Here is a 23,963-nt window from a genome sequence, read left to right as displayed (position 1 = left end):
AGGCACAGAGCTCCTCACTGTGGTCCTGACAATGCTTCCAGTTTCCCAACTGGGTTTAAAAGGTGTTGAACAAGGAGCAATTATTGCAGCAAGGAGTGGAATCTGAAACATTTTCTTCTGGCACAGGCTTATGTACTACAAGGGAGGGAAAACTATTTTTTGTGTTTTAGCAACGTAAGTTTTATTCCCCTTTAGTTCTTTGTCAAAATCATCCAAGACATAGTGGAAGCAAAGGTTTCTTCTCTGCCCCGATGTCCCTGCCCCTGAAGCTCACTAAAATGGGGGAAAAGGTATAGCAGAAACACACCTCAGACTGCTGTAATTGCTCTATCTGTCACTTAGTGTAGCCTAGGATTGCTACTTATACGGTGATTAGCCAACAAACTGTAGAAATGTTATTACAACTTTGAAGATTATCCCCTTAGAGGAAAAAGATAAAGCACACGCCGTTGTCTTCTGAAGATACCACTCACTCTTCTGAAAGGAATTATTAAATATTCTATTCAACTTCTCTTATGAATCCTGCTAAGGGAACTTGCCCAGCAAGTGGGGAGAACCACAATGTTTGAATTTGGTTGTGTCAAACCAAATAAATTATTTTTGTTCCTTCTGCCTTTTTTATTTACTACTACTCTGTTCTCCAGGTAAACCGTCAGCTCTCTCACACTGCAAAAAGGATTTCTTCTTGACTTGTCCGGGTTAACCAGAATGCTTCATTATTGGAAACTAATTTTAGAGAGCAGATTTGAGTTTGTAACTGTAAATGCAAAAAAATGTGACATTCAAGAAGCAGATACTTTATATCTGTATTGGGAAGCTTTATTTTAGTCTAGAAATAGAAGGCCACAGCTTGCTTTCTGACGTAGTTTTTTTGGATATAATAAAATGTGAGTTGTGTGGTAGAAAAGTATCCCTCATGTCTGACACAGGATGTGCTTATTTTTCCCTGTCTGCAAGAATGGGAAGCAGTAGCGTAATCATGTTGCTCAGTACAGCAGTGAGAGTGAATTCCATAGGATGTAGAAGTAGATGAGAAGGCTGTATGTCCTCTGTCCTCTTCAAATCAGCAGTCATCTACCAGCAAAATCACATTTCCCCTTAATATGTCTCTGACTTAGACCATATTCATTTTGCATTTGTACAGACACACTTGAGATCTGCTTTTAATTACCAGATGGGGTTTGCAAATCAGAAACGTAACATAAGCACACAGCTTTTTTTATCATACCGTAGGTCACCTTTCAAAAACTGTCAAGGAATCATATTTTTAGAAGCTGTGCTTGTATAGACATAAGTAATGCAATAGCTGTGTCGGTCTTTGAGATTATGAACACACTTAAGATGAGAATATTCTTGGCGTAAGTCAGGAGTATTATATAATAAGGAAACAATGTCTTTTTATACTTTTCTTCCAAAATATTCCCTGGTGAGAATTAGAATAAAAAAGCCCCATAGGATTGCCTATGAATAGATCTCCTTGCAACTTGATAACTTTAGCCAAATTACACAAAGTAGATTTAAAATCCTTGTCATGTTTTCATAGTTTTATTTTTAAAGCCCGTTATTGGCATCTAATATGAATTCTGATTGTCTAGCTGAAAGTCCCAAACCAACAATGTACAGATGTATAAAAGTATAGCTACTTATCCCTTTAGCAGCAGGCAGGAGACAGTGATTAAAAGCAATCAGCTATCAGAATGAAATAAAAGCTGCAAGACTGATCTTGTTTCATGTGGTGCCCCAAGACACATTTGTTCAAGAAAGCAAAGCAGAGGGCTAAGGAAAATCTATTTGGCTCAGTAGTGATATACGACTGTGTGCAACACAACCGTGATGCCCATGATACTGACTGGTACCTGTGGTACCGATGGCTGGTAGGCATCCTAAGTTGCCAAAGAACTTCCAGAAGGGTCACAGAACTGCTGTAACGAGGTGTTGAAAGAAGGTGGATCAGCCTCTACAGCAGTTGAGGTTTTGAAAATACAGGTGTAGCTGGGTGGCTATGCCTCTTTGCTCTTTTTTCTTGCTCTGTGACTTGCGTGGCTCTCAAATGCAGCTCAGCAGCTAACTCAACACATGTGTGATGCCCATGTTCAAATGCTGCAAGCCAAGACAAAGAGAAGGAAAGGGGATGAATTAAAACAGACGACAGCTGTTCCATTCTAATGATGTTTCCAAATGTTTTATAAATATCATCCAAAGAAAGCTGGTAGTCCATGGTGACCTAGAGTATAACAAAATGTGATAGAAGGGTAAAGCAAAACAGCAAATAGAGGATTTGGAGAGTGCTGCCTAAAATCGGAAATGTATTGTGAAATCGTTTGCTCTGGAATGGAGCTCCTTCTGGCAGGCATAAACCAGGGTACACATCTGGGAAAGAACAGAAGGCTGAGAGGTGGACCTTGTCTCCAAGCAAAATATGAGTCACTGTGAGGCACAGCAATCAAAACAGAGAGAATTTTCCTTCCTTACTTTTGTTTTCAGCATCCTTGATTGCTCCTTTAGAGTAGCTAAATTTTAGCCTTTCCGCCCCCATTCAATGTCTGGTATAGATCAAACAAAGAGCAACTGGCTTTGGAAGAAACCCTCTGCCCCAAGGTGGGGTCAACTACAACAGAGCTGTTCTTGGCAGATGTTTGTCTAATTTGTTCTTCATTGCTTTCCATGATCAGGATTGCACAGCCTCCCTAAAACCAGCATTTACCTATTGTTATAATTAAAGATTTTCTCTTATTTTTTCTTTATTCTTTCTAGCTTCTACTGTAATTATGAGCATACTAAAGGGAATGGAGAATAAGAGTGTAATATCCATTGGCTATTACTCATTTTTACAGTGACTGACAAGCTTGTTCTTTGCTTTTGAACCAATGAAATGATGCATATATAATTTGTAATGGAAATGAATGATGTACATGGAAAAAACATGAGTTGGTGCGTAAGTGAGAGGAAGGCAACCTAGGTGCCGTTCCGTTTCTACTCTGCAATACAAATATGGTAAACCATGATTATACAGGGCTCTTCAAATTGACTGACAGAAAGCAAGATTTCGTTTTTGAAGGGAGAAACCTTTCTTGGGGAAAATATTTTTTTGAAGAAAATTAATTCCATAAAACCTGAAGCATTCAAAGGTATATGGAGTATGATAATGAATGGACTAGTATACAGTATGTTAGTCCTATATAATGGGCTACATAGCTCATTGATTCCTGAGCTCTCTGGGAAACCTCACATAAATACTTAAATGATTGTACTTTATTTGCTGGAGGATGAGGGGAGAACACAAATGAGGAAGACTTTCAAATTTCTGTATAAGATGTGTGAAAAGTAATAAAGATGGATATATTTCACACAAAAGAATAAGGAGAGCTCCTCAATGTTATAGGGACTGAAAATATATCATGTTTGAATGTATGTGTTGGGAACTATTTGAAACTTCTTGTTCTCTACACTCGTATCTAGTATCAGCGCAGTATTTACATGTTTCCTCTGGAGAGTGAGATAAGATTTTGAAAACTGACAACTCCTTGCAATAATGGTAAAAGAGTTGTAAATTATCTAGCAAACGGAACTGATTTTCAAAGTGGGGAATCCTTGCTAGCTTGAGGCACAACTTAGCCTTGATAGATAACCAAGAGCTGATGTTTCCCCTTTCTTGTAGTCAAAAGAGATGGTGTTTTTAAGTGGGTATTTTTGTGGATGTTTGAAAGATAACCCTAGACTGCAGCTCAGATACCAAATACTTACTTTATAGCTAGGACATTGATAAATGGAGGCTGGTTGGAGAAATAAAGTTAAGAAAAGTATGCAGAATTCTTTTCCATTCTTCTTTGATCTTTATCTGCCCATATGTCTAAGAAATCATATCCACAATTCTAGTCTGGCTATATCTGACGTGGAATTCAGGTGGTTCTTGTAGGTCCTATACAAAGTCCAACAAAGTCAGTGAGATACTTTCCATTAGTTTTAATGGTTTTTAAATCAGGCTTTATTCACTAACTCCTTTCCAGTAATATTTTAGTTTCCTTTATTTACCAGAGAATGGCTTTTATTTTTTTTTTTAATTCTCCATAAGTTGAAATGTTAATGTCCCTTCTAATGAAAAAAACTCAAACCTTCCTCCCTTTGCTAAACCCTCTGAATACAAGCAACTAGGGAATTGTATAAATAGACACTCTTACCTTTACTACAAAAAATTCATGCGGAAGTCCTATCTTGGAATAAGCTATTCATTAGTTGGCTTGGCAGAAAGAACACAATCCAAATGAATGAGCTGCCAGGAGTATTTTTAGTGGCTTTATATGTTGCCCATTCAAATCTTGGAAAATTTCTTTAGAGAATTGGACAAACTGACCACTCATTTTTATAGGCTTTCACAAGATCTAAAAGTGAAAAACAACTATTGTATTTAGCATCTGTTAATGGAGGTTTCAGGCTACAGAACTTGAGAAAGTTCTGCTGGGAAGCTAATACAATAACCATAAAATATTGGACTGATAATAGGAAACACTGGCACAGAACAGATATGGAAAGAGTCATGTTAATATTCCATATCCAAAGCTGTTAGCTTCTGCTGAGTGCTAAAGATACTGTTGTTAAACATATACAGTAGTAGAGATTTGGAATGGAGTCAGTCATACTTGAAATATACGAAGCTGTCTTTCTCTACCATGGATTGTACTGACTGGATAATTATGTCTTTAGAGAATTAAAATCTGGGAATTCAGAAGAGAGAGCAAATCATGTTAATGTTTTTCCAAATGGAGAATGTAGATATTTACCCCACACATGTAATTGAGTCCTCATCATCTTTTATTTGAAGACAGTAGGATTTTTTTCTTTTGCCTATTTGGGAATTGGATCTAGACTGGTGTTGCCACTGTAGCTTTACCATTGACAAGCTTGTTTATTTGCTTTTGCTCCCCTGACTAGAAGATAGAGGATCAATAAAAGGGAAACTATTCACTGGACATTAAATGAGTTTCAGTAAATGGTTTTATTTGGCTCCAAGTGGAGAGGAACAACAAGATGCTATTACAAAATATGTTTCTGGAAAACTGTGTTCTCTTTATATGGAATTTAATTTTGAATATTTCCAAGGAATACTGTCCCTTGTTACCTATGCAAAGGTGATAGCCAAAATCTACCCTCAAAAGATGTATTGTCTTGTAATTTCTATGTATTAAGATTTTCTACAAGGGGAAAGGGAGGCAGGGCATCTTAAGGTCTTACAGTTATCTTAAAAACAAGGAAACAAAGCCTTTCTGAGGAACTTAAGTATATCTTGCTGTACATTGTGAGCAAACGCAACTGGAGCAGTCATGAGATTATGGAACTGATACATCCTTTTGACTGTGAATAGCCAGTGATCAAACAAAAGTTACAAGTTTGACAATACCAGGAACATCAACCCAGGCAGAAGCAGCTTATGGATGTGTTCTGTTTGCACGCGTACACGCAGTAGAAGACTTAAAACATCTCCAAGTCAGGCTACACTCGTGAAAAGCAGGCTTTTCTCGACGATGATCAAAACTGCTTGGGTGTAGGAAATCAGCCAATGAAACTGAGCAAAATTAAATCTTAAATTTGTCCCCAAGTTAAGCATGAGTAATAAAAAGAAACCTTCAAATTGCATTTTGATTTTGGATCAGTTATATCACTGCTTAATATCACCCAAAGTCCAGCTCACAGTTAAATAGGCTAAGAACTGTGTTGTGGGTTTTTTTTTTTCCTGAAAAGAAAATTCATCTTGTTAAATTTGATTTATGCCACTGTAAAGAGGCACCATGATCAGGCTGACAAGTTTTAGAGTTACTTTGGGCAAAATTAACTTCAGGCTGCTTTTCAGTTATGGGCCTAATAAGTCTTCTCCTTAAATATATTAATTTAAAAACACTCTATACAGTGATCTCTACTTCAAAAATCAAGAGTGAGAAGTGTATCAAAATAAAACAATCACTAAAATTCATAACTAAATCTTAATTGCTGTACATTTATGGAAAGAAAAATGGGGATTCTTAATTGTTATCTGCTAGCAATATGGCTTTAATATTTTTTTCTTTCGACAGATTTGTTCTGTTGCCAGGTGTATCTGCTTATGTTCTGTAATCTGCTTTGCATTACTTTTATAGAAATATTACCATTAAATGTGCTACATATAGTATTAAATAGCAGAGTGAGTCAGGAGACATGAGTTGAATCTATAGCTCACAAATGAGAAGTTTGGAGGTCTCATCTGCGCAATATGGTAAAAATACCTATAACTAAATCATCAAACAGTCTGGCACTACTGATAATCTTGGCATGAAATTGAGCCATATCGGAGTGCAATATCCCAATAATCCAGGTTTATGAATACTGCAGATTATGGATAGACAAAATGCACAGGGAAGACTTTCCTACATTGGCTGCTTTTGCTACAGTTTATTCTTCTGTCAGTATTTCCCCTATAAACTCCTTTTATTCATAGTCTTGGCAGTTGGCCATAAAATTTTGCTTCTAGCTGGAACTTGGCAGACAGCGTCTAAAGTCAGGAAAATTATTTTAAACAAATTTTTAAAGTATATGATGTATACCGAGGCTCTTTTCGAAGTTAGAGGTGCAGTCGTTTTCTTCTGAGAAAAAGTTTTGGTTTCGGTGTTTTTTGTTGTGTATCCGCTAAACAAATTGTTACCTCAAAAAAAAAAAAAAAGATAAAAACAATCATTGCCACCAATTACAAATAAAAATCACAAGTTTATTTTCAAGTTTACATGAAAATGTTAAGGGTTGATGACTTGTGTATTTTTAAGTGATTGCTTTTAGCTTGTTGCTTTAAATTAAATACGTAATACTGTGGTGGCATAAAGTTTGTATATGCTGTTATAAACTGTAAGGTAAATAGGAGGCAACATGTAAGTCATTCTAAGTGTCCGTACTCCATTTTTGTTTACTTTTCTGTACTGTTTCTAAAAGTGTCATACAAAAGTGCCTTGGCAAATAAATCCTAAACAAACTCAGCATGATACAGTAATTGACCTGGTTGAAGTAACAAGTAGACACCAGTGATTCGGTCTGCTTGGTTTAGGATCTGGGTATAGTCAGTGTGTAAGTGTCCTCATACTGCAGGGTTTGCAGTGTTAATTTGGGCAAATACCACCAGGACCACCACAAATCAGCAAGAGTGAAATTTGATGATGACTGTGGTAACAGCATCTGGCTTTATGTCATGGTCTGTCCTTCTCCATGCTCTTACAACTTACCTGAAGGCTGTAAATTAAGGAGAAATATCACTTTATGCTCTTCCTGTCCTTTATTTCCCAGTTGAAATACGTAGATTTACTACCTCATTGATTTTAATTGTGTTTCTGCCATTGTGCTTCTTTCCCTGGAATGAATCCCTGACTAAAATGGGCCTCCATCAACTGAACAGATCAAAAAGCAAAAGAAGAGGCACCTTAGCTGGCACAGGTATTTTATCAAGAGATGGGTCTTTCTAGATGAGATACTTGACCATAGGAGAAATGTTTTTTTTTTTTATTTATTAACTAGTTCCTTCATGTTGAAGATGGAAAATACGATTCTAAAGCATTCAGAAGCGTGTAATCATTGAAGTATGATTGCTGTTTTACATGGCATCAGAATATGAAAGAAATGATAAAGAAGCTTAGAACAGGAAAGTCTTTGCATGTTTGATAGTGGCAGGAGTGTGCCCAAGAGTCCTCTGGAAGCTGATGGAAGTCCTTCACTTTCACAAATGTGATGCTCACCCTTTTATCATTGTTCTTTTCCACTGCATATGCCAAAGTGATGGAAGTTTTAACTTTTGAGATGAGTTAGGAAAAAAATGCATGGTAAAGTATTTAGTAGCACCTTTATTTGGAAGTTTGCAAATATATTTAATAAGGTATTGAAAAAAAAATAATGCCAGATATATTTCCCAGAAATTGGAATCTCTTTTTCTATTATGCACCTGAGGAATTCTGCATGCTGGACTCTGGCTGAACCATCACACTGTTTATGCTGGATGAGGAACATGTGGTATACAGTGTGAAGGTGGAAAAACCCAGAGTATCCAGGTGCAACTTTTGAATAAGCAGTCAGCAAAGCTTGCGTGAATTCTTCTTGCTTTGGGGACTCCAGGAAATAGATGGAATGTTGTTAATGCAGATTTATAAGCAGGTTCAGAGAAAACTAACATATCAAAATGCCCTGAAGATTATGTTTTCGCTTCGTACTTTGTATTTATTGCAGACAGACATACCAGAAAGGACAGTGTGTGTATAGGAACAAAATAGGAGGTGAGAAAGCTCAGTAAGAGGCATTGAGATCAGACTTTGGACACCAAGATGTAATTTTCAGCTGTGCTACTCCCGTAACACACATTATCTTGCAGATTCTTCTGAATCTGCAGCATTCATAGGAATGGGTATATTTTGAGAGTTCAGGTTTGTGTATTTCCAGCTACATATTCACTTATACTTTTAGATTTTGAAGACAGTGAAATACTGGAAACTCAAGGGAAAGTTTCTATACACTTGATCCTGGTCAGCTGTCCTGGATGATTGGACCTAAGAGCACTACAGAAGCACGAACTTCTTGCCTCACAGTTGAAATGGATATCACCAAAACTGTTGTTAGCCTAAATCCCTGTCCTCAGGACTCATTTATGAATATGGAAAACCAGGCCTCCAGAGCAGCTAACTCTGGTTTGTCAGGTGCACTGCCAATACTTTGTATTTCGGTCAGGTTGGGTATTGGGAAAAGATTCTTCTCTGATGCTAGAACAGGCTGCAGGGGAGGAGGGTGTGGAGTCACCATCCCTGGAGGGGTTCAAGAAATGTGAAATGTGGTACTGAGGGATGTGGTTTAGTGGGCAGTGTTGGTGGTAGGTGGATGGTTGGACTACATGATCTTAGAGGTCTTTTCCCAACTTAATGATTCTATGACTTGCTTATCAGCTTTTAGAACAGGTTTCTCTTTTGCTAGACTTTTATCTGTTGAAGTAATAATTTCTGGATTTTCAAAGAAATATTTCAGGTATTTTGCTGCTGCTGCTTTATAGCAAGAACATGTAGGTACTGAACTTAGCTGCTGTGGATAGATGCAGAAATAGCTGCAGGAGCTGGGTATACTAATGCAGCTGCTTTCTGCCCAGAGTTGCTAGGGCAGGAATCATGATTCCTTCTGCATGCCCACAAATTCCAAGTTCTCTCTGTTACTGCTCGCAAAGAAGGAAGGAGGTGATACAGACTCTTTTTGGTGCCAAAAGCCTCAGCTAGCTCATAGGTGCCAAACAGCCAAGCAACATTTCATCCCTTCCTGGATGCCAAAAGCCTCAAGTATCCCTGCTCCACCTGCCAAAACCTCCAACTTTGTCCTGACAACTCCTGCAGTGCAGGCCTGTGTTGTCAATATGAAATTTTGCAATACACTGACAATGGAAAATCTGGATGCAGTATAATACTGAAAAACATGCTGAGATCTGCCTTCAGTTCAGTATCAAAATGAATTACATTGTAAATATTTCCTCTGTGTGTGTGACTCTTCTGTGTGCTTTATTTTCCAAAACTTGAATTTGAAATTATTCAAAACTGCTGTAGAATGAAAATATGTTGCAGAATTCAACTGAGTTTTAAACTGCATCTCAGACCCCAGATGTATTCCTTCACATAGCTGAATAAATCCATTATTTACCTTTTTGGCTCATTTCTTGCTGGTGATTCTCCTGATCTGTCACTGAGCTTTACCAGCTTGTGTTTCTGAAACACTGTTTGTTACTGGATACAAAATCCATTTTGCAACTGGTTCTTAGAACATGGACATCATTTGGCAAGGCCAAATGCAAGGAATAATCAATGCGACTGAAATAATAATATTCAGACTAATTAGTTCTAAACATCTGCTTAAAATAGTTGCATTTATTTCCTCGTGTTTTTTATCAGTTTAAAAGGATGCATGGATTTTAATTTTAATTTTAGTTTTTATTTTTATTTTTTCCTCTCTCACATTTTTCTGTCAAGGATTTTATAATTCCAGGTATGTCATTTATTAATGTAAAGAATAATGTATAGTTTGATTCAGTATATATAAGTTAAAGTTTTATTAAAGTCAGTAAGATATACAGTGTACTGTTAGGTAATACATAATGCACTCAACAATAGTAGAAATACATCAGGAAATGTCTTGAAATCAGTCTTAATGGAACAGTGTGAAATCTCATTAATAATTCTTATTTGTCTGGAAATAAGTTTTGACTGTTCCTCTATTTAGTTGTTGCTACAACTGATTTTTTTTTCCTAAATCTATAATCCACGTTCTACACCTTACTTAGATTATATGACATAGAGGTGAAAATCATTTTTGTATGTGAACCTTAGCAGGGAAGGAGATTTCTCCTACAGTTTGTTGCAAGGCTATAGACATGGCAGCCAAAGTTAAAAGTGAAGGGTATAGTTCTGAGGCTGAATGGTGCATGCAGTGGTTATCTGCAGGTAAATACTTGTTCTGATGGCTATGCACTCTGCTCATGGATAGTCAACAGGGCGATCTGATACCTTTCCATTAAGTGTAGTGTCTGGAAAGAGGAATCTGGGAAACACATCACTCCGACTCAGACAGGAGATTTTCCCTTCAGTAATTCCTTGAGCTGCCTCTGTTTGTAGGCATGTAGGTATAAGGGGAAGCAAATGGCATAGCACAGTGCGTCTGTGTGTGAAGATGAGCGAACAGCACCATATCTTGTGCTTTGGAAGATTCTGGATGTCAGGATAGTGTTAATAGTATTTATGGGTTGTGAGAGTGGGAAGAAGCAGTAAAAAGGAAATGCTTCATCTCTGTTCAAAATACCATCAAGGATGAAATCCACTCCAGGGAAAAGGGCCAGAGCTTTGGGTTTGCTTAATTTAGTCCTTCAGTGGGACTCCAAGTGGTGTTTATACTTTTCAGTAGGCTCTTTCACTGGAATGAATTTTTTTTCTGAAGAATCAAATTCTGTATGGAGAAATATAGTTTCATGTCATGTGTTACTGAATAGCCATAGGATACGGCTGTGCCAGTGTGACTCCTTATGGGGATTCTCTTCTGGAGTCTAGCATGCTTTTCTCAAACTAATGCAAACTACTTCGATAAGAAGCCATGAGAAAAACCAAAGCGTGCTCACCCAGAGAGCAGCAGTGACTTTGGCATAGCAACAGGTATGCTGGTCCTGCCTAACCGTGTCCTTATGGTTATGACTGAGACTTATTTTGTGAGCCGTATCATAGAATCGTTAAGGTTGGAAAAGACTTCTGAGATCATCTAGTCCAACCATCCACCTACCACCAATACTCCCCACTAACCACGTCCCTCAGTGCCACATCTCCACGTTTCTTGAACCCCTCCAGGTTCAGTGACTTGATCGCTTCCCTGAGCAGCCTGTGCCAGTGGTCAACCTCTCTTCTGGAGAATTTTTTCCTAATATCCAACTTGAACATACTCTGGCGCAACTCAAAGCTATTCTCTCTCATCCTTCATCACTCTAATGTGTTTGTGTAGAGTATTTTGACTATCTGGCCCTGGAGGTGGCCTGCATTGCAAGATGCTGCCCAGAAGTTTTGCTAAATGGCTGTACAACCTGTAAGAGATGGGCTGCCTGGACTGACGGAGTGCTTGGGGCACGTTGCAAGGTAGGGTTTGGGATTACTGGGGCTTCAATGTGTATATACCTGGCAGAGGGACTCATGCAGAGGAAACTGAAGGTTGGGTGTATGTGCATCTTTTTTTGGATGTTGTTCTATACATGGGAATTACTGTAACACTACATACTTGTGTCTCCCTCTGAAGTGGAAATGTATGTAAAAGCTCTGGAAAACAAACATTTAAGGTATAAGAGCATTTCTGTTGAGAAGCTGAATCTTTGTTACACCGAATGCTAAACATTTACATATCCAAGCCTTATGTAATGGATGTCTGAATAATAATAAAACTGCATAAGCTGACCTTCATTCTCTGGCACCACATCTCCTTTGAAGTCTGCATGACCAAATTCAAGACAATTATGTCATCCTTCATAACAGCCAAACAAAAGTTTGGCCAAATAGTCATTTTTCTCAATTTAATAGCACTGTGTTTGATTTTTGTAATGTGTGTCAATGTAGATGTTGTTATTTACTGGGTGTTACGAGTGACAGTAAAAATCCCCTTGTTTTAGATTAATGATCAGCCCTCCAAACATCTGGATTTCATTTATTTTACCTCAGTGCCCACTTTTGCTACACTCAGCTCCTTTGAGCAGTACAGGGCAAGGCAAGTACAGCTTGCATACTAACACTCACAGTTTGCAGAACGTGTTGTTACTGTATATGCCCATATGTGACAGAAGCAAAACAGAGCCCTGGACAGAAGAAGAGAACCTGGCACTAATATTTCCCCCCTCCAAATCTTCCAGTGCCACACTTTCAGTAAGAACTCTCCATGAACAAGGCTGTCTCTGTCAGTTAAGGGTTGTCAGCAGAAGCTCAGATTGCACATTGCTGGGCCTCAAGCCTTGAGGAAACCTTGGCATACTGTCATCCTAGTCTTCGAGACTCAGCCGATGTCATGAAATGCTTCAAAACTTGTAGTTTATTATCCCCCATCCCCTAATTCATGCAATTCAAGACTTTCGTGTGGTGTCATGACTTAGCCTTTTATTACTGTGAGAATTAATTAAATATTGGATGTGTAGTTTGAGATGGAATATTTTGAAACTATCATAAATGCTGGAATCATTTCTGCAGAGAACATTGTATGAGTTCTGAATACACTTGCCTTATGTGCTTGTATGGTAACCCTATGTTTGATGCTTTTGGAATGGATACAACTCCAGCTAGTGTGGCTGGATCAAGTAGAAGCATGGTGCCTTTTGCCATCTAGTTCTACTTAAAGAGCAACAAATCATCTAGGCTTTCCCTAAAGCTATGTTTATGGCTTTTTAAAGTTATTTTGTCTGGATTTACTAAAGCACTGGTGGCTTCATTTCATCATGTTATGTCACAGGTGCACATGTGCACATGCATGTATAGGAACATGCATACTTTCACAGTGAAGCATGTAAGCAATAAACATAATGGATATGTAGTACTGCATCTGTTAGAAAACTAAGCCTCTAAACTAAAAACACATAGCAAAGGATCACAATTGAGGCTTGTTAGAATTAAAACAACATGAAAAATTGGAGTTAAAAAGCAAGCCATGAATTCAGTCCTGAAGTACAACAAAACCCTTTTGTACCCAATTGCAATTAGTTCTTGATTTAATTTCTAAATGAGTTTCCAAGGTTTTGTTAGTTTAAATCACGATGGTGGTGATCTTTTCTTTATTTTACTTCAGCTTGGTACCATGGTGTAGACAAATGTAATATGCAGGGTTTATGAAACCAGACAGCTAGTAAATCAGTATTATTTTGCTAGTAAATTACTAAGGCGTGCAAGCTGCTTTTAACTCTTTCCCATGGGACAAGTAGTTTGAACTAGCTGGAGTTTAAATCAACACTGTGGACACTGAATTAGTCAATGATTCTGAAGAGGGCTTTGTTGGCATAAACTTCTGCTTTGATCATTCTAGTATTTACAGCTTTTTAATTAGATACAGTTCAGAACAATGGCTTTTATCAAAGCAATTTGGTAAGTGAACAACTGGACATTGTTTAGGGCTCTAGATGACATTCTGTCTGTTAATATCATGGCTGGCTTAAATACAATGATGAAGTGGGAATTATTTTAGGCATTGTCACTGCTTTGTCCAAAGAAACTTGCTATTCTAAAAGACAGTGACATGTATTGTTATTTTAATATTGTAAGTTTAATCAGTTCTTAACATACTAAAACTCAATCATTTTCCTTGGGAGTACAGAGGACAAACTTTAAAATTTACGAGTGCAAAATTAAAGAAGTGAGTCGTTCATCCTGTGACTTATTTTCATGTGCTGAGTGATTTGTTGGGAAGTGCTGATCTCTTTTTGCTCAAGGTTGAAGGCGATTGGTTCCATTTTCAGTGTCAGACATTTCAGAGTTGGCTTCTGATGTAAAGTAAGCCCAACGCCAGTGCAAAAATTCCTCAGGGATCTCTGTAGAGCAGGGCTCTATCATTTCTGGAAGTAGATCGGCCTAAGTAAACTTTTAAAGCAAAGTAAGGTTTTTTAAAATTTGAGAACTTAGGGGAGCAAGAAAGTTAAGGAGTGTTCAGACCAGTCCCTGAAGTTTGCTGTGCAAAAATTCTTTGACAAGCTTTGGTGTTTTAAGGAAAGGATGGAAACATTTACAAATGGTTGTCTTTTTCTACTAACAGTCTAGCTACAGGGAGTACTGCAGTTACACCATTATTAATCCCTTCGAGATTTGTTCGAGTAGTCCTTGGTTATGTTTAAATGTGGCTAAATTTAACTTTGTGCCATTTGGGTTTCTAAAAAGGCACTTGTTTAGTACTAAGCTTCTGACCGCAGAGCGATTGCAGCCTGGGTGACAGCTGACCCCCAGAAAGACCAGTATGCTCAATTCCTGTGGCACATGATTATTTTTATTGTTATATTTAGAAGAAAATCCCTTTGTCTCTGCAGCACCGTATTGAATCATGTTCCTTGTGTGGTGCCGTTGTGAAAACAGCTTTGTTTTTATTGTTTGCTGTTTTCACTTTGAGTTGTTAGACTTTTGTCCGAGTCAAGTTTCTTTGTGGCTGAAGATGAGCTGACTTTATTGGTGCTCTTGAAATTTAAAGGAGAGTTATGTATTACTTACTTTTTCTTGCACCATAAGATTCAAATTATACATCCCTTACTTCCTTTCAAATTACTTTTGTGAGGCTTTCTGGAAGAAAATAGGACTGAGTCTTCTCTCATGAGCTTACTTAAGTTTTCTTTGAAAAAACTACGGATTACTGAAATATGTTCATCTGGTTTAGTGTTGGGATGCATACAAATGTCTTGCATTTCTTTGGATTTAGTCACACATGTTTAAAAGAGTGAAAAGATTTTCATTTATTTTTATTTGGCATCTGTGAAGACTTGAATGCTTACTTCTATGTAATTTAGTTAGAAATGTTTTTCTTTCTCTTCTTTGTGTTGTTTGCTGACTGACAGCCCTCTGGCTGGTGTATCTGTGCATTTGTGTTTTGGGAAGAGGGAATGAAGATTCTGCAAGACTTCAGAAGTTTTGCCCTTCTACGGAGTCAAAAATAAAACAGAATTGTGGATGTAATGCTTTTGTTTCTCTTGCTGAGGTCTGATTGGATGCCTGCTGAAGTCTATGGGAATGAACTGCTGGCTGTAGAAATAGTTGTTTCAGTAAAGCTTGGCTGAACCCTTTATGCTCTCTCATTTGCTGTTATGCTGGTGCATGGTAAACACTGGTAAATATTCTCTGGTACTTGGCATAAATTGCTGTCACTGTATTATTTCTATCCACAGCACAGCTCTCATTCCTAAGGACATTAATATCAGTGACATTGTTGCGTTTGGAGTAGCTGATGTGAAAATGTTATTGCCGTGATGATCAGAAGGATCAGTTATATCTCTGTTTGATGGGTTTAGTTTAGGGTTGTAATCTTAACTTCTGTGTAACGCACCAATCATACATGCCTGACAGCTCTCAAGGAATTATATTTGACACTGTTACAAAAATCTGCACTTTTTTTTCCACGAGAGAACTTTTAAGGGTTGTGTGGACGGAAGAATAGAAATAGCACTTAAATGGAATGCTTGCTGAACAATTGTAGGGAAGTCAGAAAGAAATGGTTGGTTAAAGTCTGAACTCGATTTTCCTATGCTTTCTTAATGAAAGAATTTTATAAAATTAGAAGCAGTACTCTCCTAAACCAGAACATCATTGAATCACATTGCTTTTCAGTATTGAATTATTACATTAAAAACCTATTTTTCTCAAATGTTTTGATAATTTTCTCTGGGAAATGTCAGGTTTTTTCAACTAGATACGATGCAAGTGAAAAAATGGTGTTTTTAGGGGTTTTTAGCAGATTATTTTCCTTTTGGTCTGAAATTATTCTTACATTTGTGCTGTCTGGAAATAATATCTTTTTGAAGCCTGTGTGAGAAGCTGAAATCGCTGATTAATTGCTGTAGCCTACAAATCATTTGAAGTCTTCTTTTTTGATATCTTTCAAGTTACTAAGACATTTTGCCATGAAGCTACATTCTTGGTTTGCTTCACTACCTGCACTTCTGGGGCTATACTTCATGAAAAATTTGTGCTGGATGTCTGTATGTTGGGAATTACCAAATATTTGGAGGCTACAATGTTTGGGCAGAAGGAAATTAATTAAATACACTGTCTTTTCAAGCACTGCTTCCTTTTCCATGTGATTATTGTATATTAAAATAGTAAATTGAGACATTGTCAATAAACAGCAGAGTGACATAATCTGCTATTAATGTCAAGCAGTAAAATGTGTAGCAAGTCAATTAAAGTTTCTTTCTCCTCTCCAACCTCCATTTTGTTCAGACCTCCAGAATCACCCGCTCTGATGAAGATAAGGATGGCTCCTGGGATGCCTGGGGAGCCTGGAGTGATTGCTCACGGACCTGCGGTGGGGGAGCCTCCTACTCACTGAGGAGATGTTTGAATGGCAGGTTAGCTACATGCTTGTGTATATTTATTCTTCTGCAGCTGTGCCATAATTCTCTGTCTTCTGTGTTCATGGAAAAGCACTGCTTCTCTTTCTGGAACTTAATGTAATGCAATGGTCAAGTGTTTGGATATTAGGAAAAATTTCTTCTCAGAAAGAGTTTCGATGTGCTGGCACAGCTGCCCAGGGAGGTGGTGGGGTCGCCATCCCTGGAGGTGTTCCAGAACCATGGGAATGTGGCACTGAGGAACGTGGGCAGTGGGCATGGTGGGGACATGCTGGGGTTGGACTTGGGGATCTTAGTGGTCTTTTCCAGCCTTAATGATTCTATGATTCTACAATTCAACAAATTCTGTTTTAATATGTTTCTGTATTATACTAGATAAATATCTTAGCCCTCAACTCTGATAGATCTTAAGTATATTATTAAATGCGCTAATGAAATAGCAAGAGTGACTTATTTATTATACTCAAGTATTAAGAGGAATCTCTACATGCATAATGTAAAGCAAATTCTGGATTACCTGCATAGAAACTGGATCTGAAGTAATGTTCACCTGCAGGATCTTCCATCTCGTCCCTGTAGTAAAAAACATCTTACTTACCCTATATATGGATGCATCAATTGCTGCTTTCTGTAAGGATGTCTTTTCCTTTGCTGGTTCTTTCAATTCAGTGGTTCTGATGGATTTCTTGGGAAATCCTCAGTGTACCTTGAAGAGAACAGCATTTACCTCAGTAGTAAAACTGAACTAGTATAGGACTTGTTACTATGATCCCAAAAGTGTGAGTAATGCAAGAGGCAAAATGAGATCCCAACCAGCTTAGAAGCATCTGTGCTGGCATAGATATTTGCTCACGTTATTTGAATTATTCCTAAACAGTTTGTTAAAACTGCTGATTGCATTTCTATTTTGTTGAGATTTTTTTCAAGTTAAATGTGATTTCATCCAGGAAGTCAGCTTCTCTTAAAGAAGGCTTACAGTGTGATCTGCAGTTTGTATGAAATGCGTGTTTTAAAGATTACTGAATAAAACGTTGCCTGTTTCTTTTAGTGCAGAATGCAGAGATTTTGAAAATATTACTATTTCCAGCAAGAAGCCATGAGATTCTGCTAGTGTGTTGGTGACTGAAATGAGGTCAATAAATTGTAGCAATATAAATTCCACTGTGGTTTTATTAATATTTTTAATGTGTTCCCTTGTGAAAAAACATGTGTTTTCCATACCTTGACTAATGTGTATTTTAAAAGTTTTTTTCTGTGCTTTACTGTTGTTGTAATGTCCAGGAAATGTGTGATTGTGAAACAAAGTTTTCACATTTGTATGTGTCATAAACCTTCTTTACTTGCATATTGTGATATGATCATTCTTGCAAAAATTGGAAATCTGAGACACGTAATATCTTGAGCTTGGAGAGCTGTACTTTCAGCTGAGCTGGTTGAGCGCTTGCTCCAGGCATCCATTACTCTTTCCTTTTAAAACTGTGTTTTTCAATTTCTCAAATTTAAAAAACTTTTCAATAATTGCAATTAATTTCCACACAAAAGCAAAAAACGTCGTCCAGGAGTTGTAAGTGACCAGCTGCTCATTCGTTTCTCATCAGTGTAAGACAGACATTTTCCATTTTGAAGGGATTCTTCAAAAACATCATTTCTGATTTTAGAGGCATCATTAAATATTATTTCCTATCAAGTCATGAAGAGTGTGTTTTCAGTTCTTTCAGAGGCTCAGTTTTGCCATTTGCATTTAGAACTGGAATGCCTTGCCCTGCGTAGAACTACCAGTCAGTTATCCTGAAGTCTGGCAAACTCTTTGCTAAAGAGGTGTGAAACCCACGCACCTCAGTATTTATATGAAAGAACAATAAATAATTGTGACTTTATTATATACCTCTTATTTCACCTACTGATAATAATTGTTGCAAAGAAGCTGGACTGCCTAGATTTTACAAATGATATTTGCTGGGTACCTTAGGAACGCAGGCAGTCTGAGGGACTTAAATTATGAATTCTACTAATGTTGCTTCAGGTGTTTTTTTCATAAGATATCTAGTAAATTGGGCTCACAGAGGTAGTTGTATGTTCTTTGCTGAGGAGATAGTGCAACCACTTGAGTCCCCAGATCCTCTTTGTATTCAGACCTTGTATTTTGAATCCAGATTAAGGTACGGTGGTAGTAATAAGTCAAATTTTCAAGAGAATAACTAGCTGTAAAATGTTCAGGATTGTGTTGTGCTGTACTGCTGTGTAACCACTTTTACTCTGTTTTTCAGGAACTGTGAAGGTCGGAATATTCGATACAAAACCTGCAGTAGTAATGTGAGTATGGCATTTAATCCTTTTTTATAGCTTCTTTTACTTATTCAGATGATTTGCTACAGTTTAAAAAGTGCTGTTTGTTATTTAAAATCTTACGGTGGATGATCATCATTACCAATTTTAAAGATTTCACTCTGCATATCTGTGGTTTGAAATTTAGGTTTCTAAATAGACATTTTCTTTGCAAATTGTAGCGCCAGTTGTGATTCAGAACACTTTATATCATTTGTTAGGAAAATTACACACTTTGGTGTACTAACAAATCAGCTCACATCTTAGAGTAGCAACTGTCTTTCCCGAGGTTCTGTCTGAGGTGAAGAATTAAGCTGGGCTCTTGAATGTTTTTGATTGCTAATGATACAACAGCATTCATTATGTGAGCAAAGAGGGTGTTGCTTTCAAATCTTAAATTGCATAATTACTACTTGCATTACCTCCTTACATTTGCCTAAGCCTAGATCTTTATATTTCTATATGTAAAATACATATATTTAGTAAACTGGCATAGACCATTTCTGTGGCTGAATATGAAGCTGGAAATTTGAAAAAGCAGTTGCTGTTACTATGATGCAATCAAACTTTATTTTTACAGACATATTTTATGAAAACCAGTCACATATGGCATACTTCATGACTTGTGCTCCACTGATTTGCAGTGATGCTTTATGCTGTTTAAACAGCTGCCTTCGCTCACCCCAGATGTTGTAGTCTGCTCAAGGTGTGCAGGATTTTGTGATACCACCGATAGCAGACTCGTGTACAAACACAGTGATTCATAATGCATTGGTTTATGACCTGCAGGCACCTCTGGCGTGGGTTACCCGAGAATACAATATGGTGTCTTTACAGTCCCATTCCAGGAAAGAGGGAAGATGAGCAAAGCAAAAGCATCTTATCTGCTTGTCTGTAGTGCAGTTGGTTCATTTGCTTCTGGATTTGGGAGAAAGGCAGCACTTGTCACACAAACACCCCTAAAAAGGTGAGCCCTGCTGTTACCTTGAGCTCACTTATACCCAGGCAAGAGCAGATGATGGTCATGTTGCTGCCAGCCTTGCAATTTCCACCAGGAGCAGCAGCCAGGAAGTATGACGTGTGCTCCTGAGGAGGCCTGGAGCTGGCTCAGTGCGTATGTTGGACTGTGGCATCTCCTGGGACAACTGGCCATCTTCACTTTTTCAGTATTCCACACCTAAGGCTTCTTCTGTGCCAGCTGGCTTCTGCACTCCTCCTCAGGAGCAAGGCTTGCTAGCACTTCAAACTGTTCTAACTCCATTCTTTGGTGATGGATGGATTTTCCACCTCAGCAGCCCACAGCCTGAGTTTCCGCAGAAATTAGTGGAAGTGATTAATAATTCTGTCCAACTGCATGGAGAAGCCAGATCCTAGAGACAAACTCTGCCATTTGCCCTTTGAGAACTTCAGTGCACAGTGCCTTTACCTCAGAAATAACAGTGCAGTGCACGGAAGACTCTTAATCTTGTAAAGCCATGTGATAAGCTAGATAAGCTAGTCAGTATGTAAGCTGTAAACAAACAGCCACTGTCTAAATGTTTGCTAAATATATCATTTGCTTTCTATACAGTAACACATCTCTGCTTGATGCTGTGCATTACAGCTTCCCGTGCAACAGTACAAATTCCACATAGCACATCCCTTGGTCCTCCTGCGAAAGGAACAGAAAGCCATGTAGTGTGCAGAAAAAGCAGAAAGATGAGATCCATTTGTCCATAACTTCTGCTATAAGCAGAGGCCTGCATGCTTTTAGGATACATTTGAGCAGTTGCAGACACTGGTTGCTTTCAGGATTATACAGTAAAAAATCTATGGTGAGAATGAAGGCACTCGTATGCGTCATCATAGAGAAAATTAAGATGATTACCATATCCTTTCTGAACTCCAAGGGGGTTTTTCTGAAGTCACTGGGACCTGTTTTATAACTTTAGGGCTTATTTTAAAGCGATAAGTGGCTAGCATCTTGTATGAGAATCTGTTTGAATTTATGATGATTCAAATGTTAATTTCCAGACAGGAAGCTGCATTTACAGTTCTGCTTTTGGGGCATGTCTGAGAGGGATCGGGTTTCCATTTTAGTTCAGATAGTGCCAGAATCTCTCAGGAACCGTTTTTCCTAGATTATAGGTCAGATAATGGAGAACTCATGAGAAAAATAAATTTCATGAGATTTCCACTGTTAGTACAGTGGAAAGTTGATCTTTGAATTTGGCCTCACCGAATTCAAACCGAGTATTAGACCTGATTTAACCTTGAAATGGGAGCTTACACCTAACACCAACCTAGGGCTAGACCTGTTCTGTTTCAAATGATATAATTTTCCCCAAAGCATCATTTCTAATGAATGCTTCTTGCTTTAAGAGTAAAACTTTAGTCTGAAAATTAAGAGTTTAAACTCGCTTCTTTCCATATTATTAGGTATTATTGATAACCACAAGAGCCATCCAGTATATATACACTGTGTAAAATTGTCTGCAAATGTAATTTTGCTACATGATACATTACACCACTAACATCTATATTGAGGAGTACAAATGAAGCACAACTTAATGCGTGTGTCATTCTAATGAAAAGAGCAAGAATCATTTTACCAGAAAATTGGTTTCATCTGGATTTGTAATAGAATAGTAGTAAGTTCATTGAACTCAAGCATAGTTCCAGAATAATATTAGTGATATTTCAATCAAAAAATTAATTCAGAGTCTTAGCAACAAAATAATTGCCGAGATTATTAAGGCTTGTGTTTAGCTTGCTTATCTTTGTGTTGTAAATGGTGTGTCGGGTGCAGGATTTCTTGAAGCTGCATGTCTGCTTTCAGCTTTTCTTACAGAAACTTCAGAGAAATAAACTGTATGAACTATTCATTGTATGCTGTTCAGTGAGATTTTCAGTCTTTCTTAAACCATTTTTTTTATATATTTCCATTTTTGTATATACTGTTGCATTCTAATGCTGTGATGTACACTATATGGAAGTGCTTAAGACAATCCTTTAGGGTCTTATTCATAGAACAAATTATTTGGGCCATTTCCCCATAAATTTTGCATTTTTATGTGCCAGAAAGTCACTTCCACGTAAGCCAGAATGACTCTCCTACAGTTTAAAAAAAAAAAAAAAAAATCACTATTTTGTTGCAGATTTTCTCACGTTTCATTCCAATAAAACCTTTTATTATACACAAATAATGCTTACACCTGTTCAATATATTCATCATATTACTGACCCAGCATCCACTCATTAACCAGATCACCTATCCCAACCAAAAAATCTTGGCTGAACTGTCTGCTCTGTTCCTACAATATTTCATCTTGAGTTACATAGTTTCTGTCTAATCTACTCATTTATTTTTTATTTTCATAATGCTGATGTACCCTTAACTCTCCTGGCTAGGGTTTCTTATTCAGGTATCTTGATTTTACTCAGAAGTGGCCTGAAAATTGCCTATGAATGACATAGAACCTGCAGCTAATTTCAAAAAGAAAACAAAACAGTGACTTCATCGCTTCTGGCTCGGTTTCAACAAAACGAGATTCAAAGAACCAACCTAGACAAAGGACCAGACTTTCTTTGGTGTCATCATTTTTACTGGGAATTTTCTTGCTGCCTTTTTGTGCTTTTTTTTTTGTTGTTGTTTTCAGCAGCGTAATTGTTGGCAGGAATCACACGGTCTGATACAACCTTCATGTTTTGTACACAAACATAGCCTACAAAGATACAGATTTCCCAGGTTAGCTTGGTTTTCAAAGTCTAAGAGTAAGTGACTGCCAAAACTTAACCAATACACTTCATAGGAAGCCAGCCATTGACTGCAGTAGTTTTAATCTTCTGTCACAAAAAGAATGAGAGTGCAAAAACACACATGTATATTTTTTAACCTTCACAGTAGTCATGTCTGAAGCATCTTTTTCAGATCCGCCTAATAATATGTTACGTAACTTATGTCATAAATAGACTGAATTCCATGACAAAATCTGTATATGATTATTTTGCCAGCATTCTGAAGTATTAGGCATCATTGATGCGTGTTCAGATCCTTGTGTGGTGTGTGAACCTACAAGTTCTCCAGTATGGCTCAGTGGATTCAGCATAAGGCAAAAAAACTATTGCTGAAATTAGAAAATCTCTAATTAGTAGCAAAAATATTTAGCAAACAGGGAAAGAAAAAAGTGTGGAATATTGATGGGATAAAGGGAACAAAGGAATTGAATTGATATCTGAAATAGATTAAAACCAAAAGGACAGAGTGGGTAAAGATTAGGGCCCATGTACTGTGGGCTGATGATGGTCTTGCCACTTCTCATGTCTCTCCCTTGACTGCCTCTCCCACACCTTGCCTTCACTTTTCCTTCCTTCCTTTTAATCTCCTTCTCACTTTTCTTATCTATTCCAGTCTGCCGTTTCTGAGACCTCTTGTCTTGATTACATTCATTTTTGCACCTGTCTTGCTGTTTAAACCATAAACTCTTTTCTTTATACAAGTAGATATTGTTGCAAGGAAAACAGGCATCTGACCATGTTGCTGCCCAAATTCTGATACAGAATCACAGAATTGCTCAGGTTGGAAAAGACCTTAAAGATCATCAGGTTCAACTGCAACCTAACCATACTATCCTAACTCTAATGCAAATGATAATTTCAGGCCTTTGATATCTCTCTGTGATGCTCTTTTTATTCTCCTGCTTTTGAACACAGCTCAAATGTAAAGCAGGTGGGGCTGGCATGTGAATGGAGCGCCACAATGGCTTTCTGTGCTTTGAAAATGCCAAAGCCGAAGAGGGAGATGAGAACTCACTTGTTCTCAAGCAGTCAGGAAGTGAGTGGAAGGAAGGAGCTGCACTGTGCTGAACCAATGAGAAACATAGAGTAACCATGGATCGACATCCTGACACTGCAGTGTTTGTGTCTTGGCACTGCAACACCTTGTGATAATGAGTTGTAACAACAGCCTGTCAAAGCCCAGCCTAGAGATGTTGCTGCCTGTTTTACAGGTAGCGCTTCAGTTCTTTGTGATGAAAATCTAGCTCTGTATCGTGGTTGAATAACACTACTTCAAAATATT

At 37.7% G+C, this 23,963-nt stretch overlaps 1 protein-coding gene across 16 annotated transcripts in view; it reads left to right on the top strand.

Moving 5' to 3' along the window:
- ADAMTSL3 (ADAMTS like 3) overlaps positions 1-23,963 on the top strand; it is a 189,204-nt gene that overhangs the window by 74,671 nt on the left and 90,570 nt on the right. For all 16 annotated transcript variants that reach the window (XM_042824305.1, XM_042824310.1, XM_042824300.1 and 13 more), the window contains 2 exons: positions 16,449-16,576; positions 18,847-18,892. In XM_042824305.1, the coding sequence (XP_042680239.1) occupies positions 16,449-16,576; positions 18,847-18,892 (174 nt within the window). The remainder of the gene's footprint in view (positions 1-16,448; positions 16,577-18,846; positions 18,893-23,963) is intronic.

This window comes from Centrocercus urophasianus, unplaced genomic scaffold, assembly GCF_019232065.1.
Source record: "Centrocercus urophasianus isolate 14NV4802_14NV808 unplaced genomic scaffold, USGS_Curo_1.0 seq_23, whole genome shotgun sequence".
NCBI classification, from domain to species: domain Eukaryota; kingdom Metazoa; phylum Chordata; class Aves; order Galliformes; family Phasianidae; genus Centrocercus; species Centrocercus urophasianus.
Note: the sequence above shows the minus strand (reverse complement) of the source record. Positions and strands in the feature narration are given on the sequence as shown.